The 9,980-nt window shown below is 40.0% G+C and overlaps 1 protein-coding gene and 1 pseudogene across 1 annotated transcript in view; one reads left to right on the plus strand and one right to left on the minus strand.

Annotated features, from left to right (window-relative positions):
• The window catches only part of ERCC4 (ERCC excision repair 4, endonuclease catalytic subunit), a 39,876-nt gene extending 31,498 nt beyond the window's left edge, over positions 1 to 8,378 (minus strand). The window contains 2 exon segments of the mRNA XM_003124586.5: positions 6,430 to 6,610; positions 8,172 to 8,378. Coding sequence (XP_003124634.3) covers positions 6,430 to 6,610; positions 8,172 to 8,378 — 388 coding nt within the window.
• On the plus strand, positions 190 to 1,621 carry LOC110259930 (annotated as a pseudogene).

The following is a 9,980-nucleotide window of genomic DNA, read 5'->3' on the forward strand; positions in this document are numbered from 1 at the left end:
GGTACCTACAAATCAAAAACCTACCATAGGTAAACAAATAACAAAAAGGAAACCCAACATAATACTGAATAAAATCATCAAACCACAGAGAAGAGACCAAAGGAACAGGGAACGACAAAAACAACCAGAAAACTAGTAACAAAAGGACAATAAGTACATATCTATCAATATTCACTTTAGGGCGCTGTCATGGCGGGGTTGCTGAAGACCACTGGCCTCGTGGGACTGGCTCTAAGTGAGACTCCACATGAGAGGCGAAAAATACTGTATACAAAGATTCTTGATGTTCTTGGACAAATCCCTAAGAACGCAGCATATAGAAAGTGTACAGAACAGACTATAGATGAGAAGCTGGGTAGGTGAAAGTGGAACCAGATGTTAAGATATTAGAAGAGCAACTTCAGGGTGGCCAAAGCGAAGAGGGGATTCTTCAGGCTGAAAATGAACTACGTCTGGCAAGAAAAATGGTGCCCTGGAAGCCATGGGAGCCTTTAGTGGAAGAACCTCCAGCCAACCTATGGAAATGGCCAATATAAATATCACTAGATGACTTGTGTGTTGATGGGAAACTGATGTGATTAAATATTCCATAATATTAAAAATGCTTCCATATTATTGACATCTTATAACCAAGAAAACTGATGGAGAACCTATTTAGGGGACTTGTTAAAATTGGTGATTATGGTAATAGGGACTTTGAATCAGTTTTTGATTTGCAGAGCTTTCATTCAGATTGTTTCAAAGACAGTATTTTTTTAATCAGAAGTGGTGGGAAGATTTGAAAGTTAACTGGAAAAATCCCCATAGATTTTCAATGAAGAAGCTACATTTGAAAGGTGAGGTGTTTTTTAGTAGTATCTTCAACACATCATTTAACTTTTATTCTGAAAAAACAGAAAAGTGCTTTATTATTGTTGTTTAAACAAATTTATAGGTCAGTTAGAAGTAGTAAGAGTAAAAACTGCAAATTAGAATTCACTGTACAGTTGAGAAAATTGATTTTGAATTTGAAAGAAAGATTTTTTTTTTATAGTGGGAGTTGAAAAAACTTTTCCTTTTGTCTAATTTAAGGAAGTCAACCTTCTGACCCATTGCCTTTAGTTTTCTTAATCGACTAAAGTACCTCAGGATATAGAGATTCTATAAAAGAAGAGACATGAAGAGCTCCTGAAGTTTAGCTGGCATACAGACAGGCTTATATGCAAAATTTCTTAGCTGTATGGTTATAACGTCAAAGTGGAGTCACTAAGTAGTTTTCATTAATTTCCAATATGAGTGCAGCCAGATATCAAACAAGATAAATGTTATTCAAAGAAAGAAGCAGTTTGACAAGTTTAAGGCTAAACAAAAATAAAATTACTTTTCATATGTTCTTAAAAAAAAAAAATCCACTTTAAATGTAAATGGCTTAAATGTGCCCATCCAAAGACATAGATGGTTGAATGGATTAAAAAACAAGACCCACATATATGCTGGCTACGAAAGACTTACTTCAGAGCTAAAGTCATACACAGACTGAAAATGAAGGAGTGGGAGTTCCCGTTGTGGCGCAGTGGTTAACAAATCCGACTAGGAACCATGAGGTTTCGGGTTCGGTCCTGCCCTTGTTCAGTGGGTTAACGATCCGGCGTTGCTGTGAGCTGTGGTGTAGGTTGCAGACGCGGCTCAGATCCCGCGTTGCTGTGGCTCTGGCGTAGGCTGGCGGCTACAGCTCCGATTCGACCCCTAGCCTGGGAACCTCCATATGCTGTGGGAGTGGCCCAAAGAAATAGCAAAAAGACAAAAAAAAAAAAAAAAAAAAAAGAAAAAAGAAAATGAAGGAGTGCAAAAAGATATTTTATGTAAATGGAAGTGAAAAGAAAGTTGGGGTAGCAATACTCATGTCACACAAAATAGCCTTTAAAACAAAGTCTAGGAGTTCCCGTGTGGCACAGTGGTTAACGAATCCGACTAGGAACCATGAGGTTTCAGGTTTGATCCCAGGCCTTGCTCAGTGGGTTAAGGATGCAGCGTTGCTGTGAGCTGTGGTGTAGGTTGCAGATGCGGCTCGGATCCCGTGTTGCTGTGGCTGTGGCGTAGGCTGGTGGCTACAGCTCTGATAGACCCCTAGCCTGGGAACTTCCATATGCCGCAGGAGTGGCCATAGAAAAAGACAAAAACAAAACAAAAAAAAAGTCTATAACAAAAGACAAAGAAGGCCTTAGATAAAGGGGTCAACCCAAGATGAGGATATAACATTTACAGACATATGCACCTAAAATATAAAGCAAATATTTTTAATTTAATTTTTTTTGTGTGTGTGCTTTTTAGGGCCACACCTGAGGCATATGGAGGTTCCTAGGCTAGGGGGTCTAATTGGAGCTACAGCTACAGCAACACAGGATCTGAGCCGCATCTGCAACCTACACCACATCTCATGGCAACACCAGATCCTTAACCTACTGAGTGAGGCCATGGATTGAACCTGCATCCTCATGGTTACTAGTTAGATTCGTTTCTGCTGCGCGACAATGGGAACACCACAAAGGGAGAAACTGACAGTGATACAATAATAATTTGGAGCTTTAACCCTCTCCACCTCACATCAAAGTATAGGTCAGGCAGAAAATTGATAAGAAAGCAGTGGTCCTGAACCCATACTTTAAACCAGATAAACTTACATTTTATCTAAACCCAGCAGAATACACATTTTTTTCAAGTGCACATGGAACTTTCTCCAGGACAGACCAAATGCTAAGCCGCAAAACAAGTCTCAATACATTTAAGAAGACTGAAATTACATCAATGATTTTTTTTTTCCAACCACAACAATATGAAACCAGAAATCAATTAAAGGAAGAAAAATCAAAAAAATACTGAGACATGGAGACTAAACAACATGCTACTAAGAAAAATGAATGGGTCAATGAAAAAAATCAAATAGTAAGTTAAAAAATACCTTGAGATGAATGAAAACTTTCCAAAATCTCTGGGATGCAGAAAAAGCATCTTACAGGAGAATTTATGGCAATACAGACCTAACTTAAGAAACAAGAAAAATCTCAAATAAACAATCCAATTTTCCATTTAAAAGATTTAGAAAAAGAAGAACAAAGTCCAAAGTCAGTGGAAGGAAGAAAATAAAGATCTAGGTTGAAATAAATAAAATAGAGACAAAAACCCAGTAGAAAAGATCAATGAAACCAAGAGCTGCCTTTTTGGAAAAGATAAACAAAATTAATCCCATAGCCAGACTCTTGCTGGCTCTTATTTGAGGGAGGGCCCAAATAAGTAAAATCATAAATGAAAGAGGCAAATTTACAACTGTTATCACAAAAATAAAAATAATCATAGGAGAATATATTAAGAACTATAGGCCAATAAATTGTACAAACTTAAAAAAATGGATAAACTCCTAGAAACATATAATCTAAGATTGAATCAGGAAGAAACAGAGTATCTGAACAGATTACTGGTAATGAAATTGAATCAATAATTTAAAAAAATCCAAACAAAAAGAATCTAGGACCATATCACTTCACAAGGGAATTCTACCAAACATTCTGGGAAGAGGTAATAGCTATCCTTTTCAAACTATCCAAAAAAACTGAAGAATAGGGAACACTTCTAAGCTTATTCTATGGGGGCAACATTAACCTAATACCCAAAGCACACAAAGACACTACTAAAACTGAAAATTAAGCGCTAATACCTCTAATACATGGATATAAAAATCCTCAAGAAAATATTACCAAAATGAATTCAACAGTATATTAAAAGGATCATGCATCGTGACCAAGTGGGATTCATTCTAGGGATGCAAGAATGATTCAATATTGAACTCTGATTTGTGGACACTGAATCATTAGCAAAATGAAGGATAAAAATCACATAATCATCCCAATAGATATGGAAAAAGCATTTGACAAAAGTCAACATCCATTCGTGATAAAAACTCTCAACAAGGTTGGTATAGAGGGAACATATCTCAACATAATAAAGGCCATTTATGACAAACCCACAGCTAATGTCATATTTAACAGTGAAAAGCTAAAAGCTTTTCCTCTAAGATCAAGGACATAGCAAAGATGTCCACTCTTGCCATTTCTATTTAATACAGTAATGAAAGTACTAGCCACAGTATTCAGACAAGGAAAAAAAAAAAAAAAAGACATCCTAATTGGAAGTGAAGTAAAACTGTCACTATCTGCAGATGACATGATGCTATATATAGAAACTCTAAGGACTCCACAAAAAACTATTAGAATGAACACAGAAATTCAAAAAAGTTATGGAATACTAGATTAATATACAGAAGTCTGTTCTATTTCTATACACTAATATGAGAAATCGAGAAGAAAATTTCATTACAATTGAATTAAAAAAAATACCTAGGAATAAATATAACCAAGAAGTTAAGACCTGTACTCTGAAAACCAGAAGATATTGATGAAAGAAACTGAAGACAAAACAAATAAATGGAAAATTCCCTGTGTTCATGGATTCAAAGAATATTGTCAAAATGTCCATACTACACAAAGCAATCTAGAAATTTAATACAATTCCCATCAAAATACCTACAACGTTTTTCCTACAACTAGAAACAAATCTTAAACTTTATATGAAACTACAAAAGACTCTAAATAGGTATGGTGATCTTGAGAAAAAAGAACAATACTAGACGTATCACATGCCCTGACTTAAGACATACTACAAAGCTACAGTAATCAAAATAGTATGGTACTGGTCCAAAGTTAGACACATAGATCAGTGGAACAGAAAAGAAAGCCCGGAAATAAACCCATTCACATACAATTAATTAATCTATGACAAGTCTCTTCAATAAGTGGTGTTGGGAAATCTGAACAGCTACATGTAAAAGTATGAAATTAGAACATTTTTCTCACACCATATACAAAAATAAACTCAAAAATGGATTAAAGACCTCAAGGTAAGACCTAAAACCATAAAACTCCTAGAAGAAAATATAGGCAGTACACTTTCTGATACAGATCTTGGCAACAATTTTTTTGGATCTGTCTTAGGCAAGGAAAACAAAAACAAAAATAATTAAATGGGACTACATCAAACAAAAAGCTTTTTCACAGTGAAGGAAATCAACCAGCAAAATGCAAAAGCAACTTACTGAATGGCAGAAAGTATTAGCAAATGATATGTCCAACAAGGGGTTAATATCCAAATTACTCATATAACTCAAAAAACCAAAGAACCTGATTAAAACATCAACAGAAGACCTGAACAGGTATTCTTCCAAAGAATAAAGATTCAACAGACACAGACAATGAAATTTCACTTCATACCTTTCAGACTGTCTTCTGTGATAAAGACAAGAAATATGTTTTTTTGAGAATGTGGAGAAAAGGGAAACTTCATGCACTTTTGGGAATGTAAATTGGTAGAGTCATTATGGAAAACAGTATTGAGGTTTCTCAAAAAATAGAACTACCATTATGATCCAGCAATTCCACTCCTGGGTATTTATTCAAAGAAAACAAAAGCCACTAATTCAGAAAGATATATACACCCCAATGTTCATAGCAGCATTATTTACAACAGCTCAGCTATGCAAGCAACCTAAGTGCCCATGGATAGATGAATGGATAAAGAAGTGGAATATATATAAAATAGGATACTACTCAGCCACACAAAAGAAAGAAATTTTGCCAAGTGCCACAACATGAATGGACCTGGAGGGTCTTAATGCTAAGTGAAATGAGACAGAAAAAGATAAATACTGTGTTTTCACTTATATGTGAAATCTAAAAAATGAAACAAATTAACAAATATAACAAAACAGAAATAGACAACAAACTAGTGGTTACCAGCGGGAAGAGAGACGGGGTGGGGGGTAAAATAGGTGACAGGAATTAAGAGGCACAAACTATTAGGTATAAAATAAATAAGGATGTAAGGTACAGGAAAGGAATATAGTCAACATTTATAATAACTCTGGATGGAGCATAATCTGTAAAAATATTGAATCACCACACTACACACCTGACACTAATATAACACTGTAAGTTAACTACACAGGAAATTTTTTTTATATTTCAAATCATGGTAGAAAAATACTCTTTAAAGAGGGAAACCAAACTTTTAGGAAATATACAAAGAATATTTATAAACATTTCAAATCCGATTAGTTTCTAAAAGCAAATGCCAGCCAATTACGAAGCATTTACTAAACATGAGCTCAGAAAAAAGGAAACTTCAATCTTACATTTAGTGTCTTATTCAGGCCATAAATATTTACTGAGCAACCAAAATGTGTCAGGTATTGTGTTAACACCTGCAAGCACAATGTTAAGCAAAAACATCCTGTGCTACTCACAAGAGGTGCCAGTTTAGAGTTTAGCAGAGAGAACATACACAGGAAAAAAAAAAAGTGCAAACATATATATAAACAACAATAAGGGTTCAAATTCTTACCAGTAATTAAATCTGAAGGTATTCTATCAGTTAAGAAATCAACCACAAGTATTCGACTTGTTGCAAAGATCACACCTCCTTGTGTGTAGACTTCATAGCGATTGTTACTTGTGATTTCATTTGTTACACGGCGAGGGAGGTGCTCAACTCCTTCTATCTTCAGCTGATTGATAAAATACTCCTATATCAGATCACACTTGATTAGAAGACTGCTTAAAACAGGGCTGTTTTTATTAGGTTGCAAGTATTTGTATTTAAAATGACATGCTGGAGTTCCCCGTCGTAGCTCAGTGGTTAGCGAACCCGACTAGCATCCATGAGGACGCTGGTTCGATCCCTGGCCTTGCTCAGTGGGTTAAGGATCCAACATTGCTGTGAACTGTGCTGTAGGTCGGTGGCTTCAGCTCCGATTGGACCCCTAGCCTGGGAACCTCCATGTGCCATGGGTGCAGCTCTAAAAAGACCAAAAAATAAAAAAAATGACGCTGCCTTTTGCAGGGATCATGAACTTAATGATGAACAAACCAAATGACTACAATGATCAACCAATCTACGTTTATCAAGCCTTTGGTTTTTGTTTTGGGGTTTGCACTCAAGACTCATCATTGCACTTGAGATGTTATTAGCAGATGAACAACAACAAAGACTGTTAAAGTCCAGGGTTAAGGCTTCTGCCACCTAGAAAATACTGCCCGCCAGAGCCAGTTTTGCAGGCAGGGATAGCATGTGAGAATATAACAAGGACGCTTTTCCCAGGTGGTGTTTTAGACTATAGTTTTGTCCTGGACCGCTCTAGAGGGGATTTCCTCATGTCAATAGACCCCTGGGTCCTTTACACCTTCAGTTCCCTGCCACCTTTCCTGGAGGCTTGGTGCAGTGCTAAGCCCTAGGTAAGCACTGGGGATACCCAGAGGAATCAGACTGGTCCCCACCCACAAGGAGTTTGTGGTCACTCTTCTCAGCTGGCATTTTCTTTCTGGCCACCTGCTCTAGGTATCTAGGAGCTCATCAGACTTGTCAGACCAGGCCGTGTCACCTGTCACTACCCCACGGCACAGGTGTATCCCCTTCTTATCTTTCCTCAGTGTCCTCCCTAACCCAGGGACCTTCCCCAATATCCTCAGCTTCCAGCTCCCATTCCCTTCTGACCTTATGCCCCTCTTCCCACAGCCTCGGTGAACCCCCAGTCCCTCCTCTTCCCTATAGGGTTCTCCCGGCCTTAGAGCCTCCTTTTCACGTCTCCCATCCGGCTCTAGGATTCCTCCATCCCCGTCACTGTTCTCTTTTAGGGACCTCACTCCTCCGCCTGCAGCAGGCTCCTTAATATCCAGCTTTAGGACTCTGCCTCATTATTGCCATCCATAACCCCCTCCAGACATTTCCTCATCCTTTTCAGGGACCACCCCCCACTCCAGAGCTCCTCCCACCTCCATCCTCCTCAAATGACTCCCCTACTCCTCTCAGAGGCCCTCCAGCCCACTCGTGTCAGAGGCCCGCAGGACCCCTCCACCCTTTCAGTGCCCTACCAGCCCGGTCAGGGTCCTGCATCCTCCTCGGAACGCCCTCCCACCGTCTCAGCCTCCTCGCACCCGTGTCAGGCGCTCACAACTGTCTCAACGCCCTCCCGCCGTGTCAGGGACCTGCATCACCCTCAGAGGTCCGGCCTCCGCCCGAGGCCTGTGTCCTCTTAGGAATCCCCCAGTGCTCCCGGGGTCCCGTCACCCCCGCGCTGGCGGCCGCACCTCCTCTGCCGGCTGCGTGTTGAGCACCAGTACCAGGCACGCCGGGTGGCAGTGCAGCCGGAGGAAGTGGTAGAGGAGCCGGTCCGCGCCAAGCCCTCTGGCGCACACTACCAGCCCGTCCGCGTCCAGCAGTTCCAGCACCAGCTGCCTCTCATACTCCAGCAGCGGCGCCATAGCTGTTGCTCGAGCCGGCGGGCCCAGCTCCATGGGCGCCCTTCCGGGGCCGCCGCCGAACACAGCCGAAGAGAGCCGATTCTGAAACGAGCGTGTGCCGAACAGGCCGAAGAGAGCCGAGCCCGAGACGATCGTGGGCCGAATGCAGCCAAAGAGAGCCGAGCCCGAGAGGTCGAGGGCCGGCCGAATGGAGCCGAAGAGAGCCGAGCCCTTGACGACGAGCTCAGGCCAGACTCGCCAAAGAGCAGCCGAGTGGAGCCTAAGATTCTTTGAGTCGCAAGGAGGTGCTAACGTTCGCAACAAGTGTCCCTTCTGGCTTCAGGGTCCCCACCTGAAGTCTTCCGTTATTCTACCTTGTCTGGTACGTTCGATTTGAGAGCCAGGCAGCCTAGACTTAGCGAGCAAGGAGAATGAAACCCAAGGACCTTAGTTCTCCTACCTTGACAACTGAGAAAGTTAATTGTCCATCTAAGGAGTGCGCATAGAATTGGTAGCACCTGCTTCCTAGGGTGAGCCTTGCTCCTTACTTTTGCAATGAGCCTCTCTCCCCCTTAAAGTACTTTTTGAATAAGCCGAATAGTTTGCTAATTTTAGGCTCTTGTTCCTCTCGAAGTCTTGATACAATTAGCTATTTAAAAAGTCCCAGCCAGGTGTCTTCGCCGCGGCAGCATCCCATCTGCCACTAGAGGGACACCTTCGGTAGTTTTTGTTCTATAACTAGAAACGCCTGATAATCTAACTCGAGGAATTGTTCGGGGTCCACATCATTTTCCCCCAACCTTCATTGTCACAAAATAAAAAATGCTATATAAGTAAGCAAAAGTAAAAATCACTTGTTATTCCGTTACCCAGAAATAAGCACTGTGATGTCATGAAATCTGTCCTTTCCGTCTTTTTTTGGTTATATAAGCACACTCTCTCACCAGGAAGAATTCATTTACTGTTACTGATATGAGATAATAAGTAACCCTGATTTAAATCTTGAGTGTGTCAATCATTTCACAGACTTCTGAACATGGTATTTAATATTCTTTTACAAAATCCTTTGATATGGCTAAGATTTCTGCAACGAGGATGTATCATACTTATTTACTTATTAGTGGACATTTAGTTTGTTTCCACTCCCCCCTTTGTATTATAATACTTTGTATTATAATATTTAACTGAGCATCTTTTTTGCATAAATTTAACCATGCCCCTTAGATACGTTTAGAAATGGATACCTACTGGGATAAACATTTATGTCTTTACATTACGTTCATAGTGCTACATTGCCCTCTAGAAGGCATGGTCCAATTTACATCCACCGGAAAGATTTACAAGAGATCTGTTTCTCTACCTCTTACTGCTTAATCCAGTATTTTACTTAATTTTGTCAAGATTAAAACAGCATATAGTAAGTCCTAAATGCTAGTTAAATGGAAGAGAATGTCTGCGAGACATTCTGCATATAGCCGTTCTTAGGAGACAGATATGAATCCCTCCAATTTTGCAAGTGAGAGACTCAGGGAGGTTATGTAACTTGGGCAAGACCACAGATCTTGTTGGTGTATTTCTTAGACTTAGTTCAGGGTGTGGTAAGTAGGGATTCAACACCCATGTAGGTTATGCATGCTGAAGTGACAATGCTGAAAT

This window comes from Sus scrofa, chromosome 3, assembly GCF_000003025.6.
Source record: "Sus scrofa isolate TJ Tabasco breed Duroc chromosome 3, Sscrofa11.1, whole genome shotgun sequence".
Lineage (NCBI taxonomy): Eukaryota > Metazoa > Chordata > Mammalia > Artiodactyla > Suidae > Sus > Sus scrofa.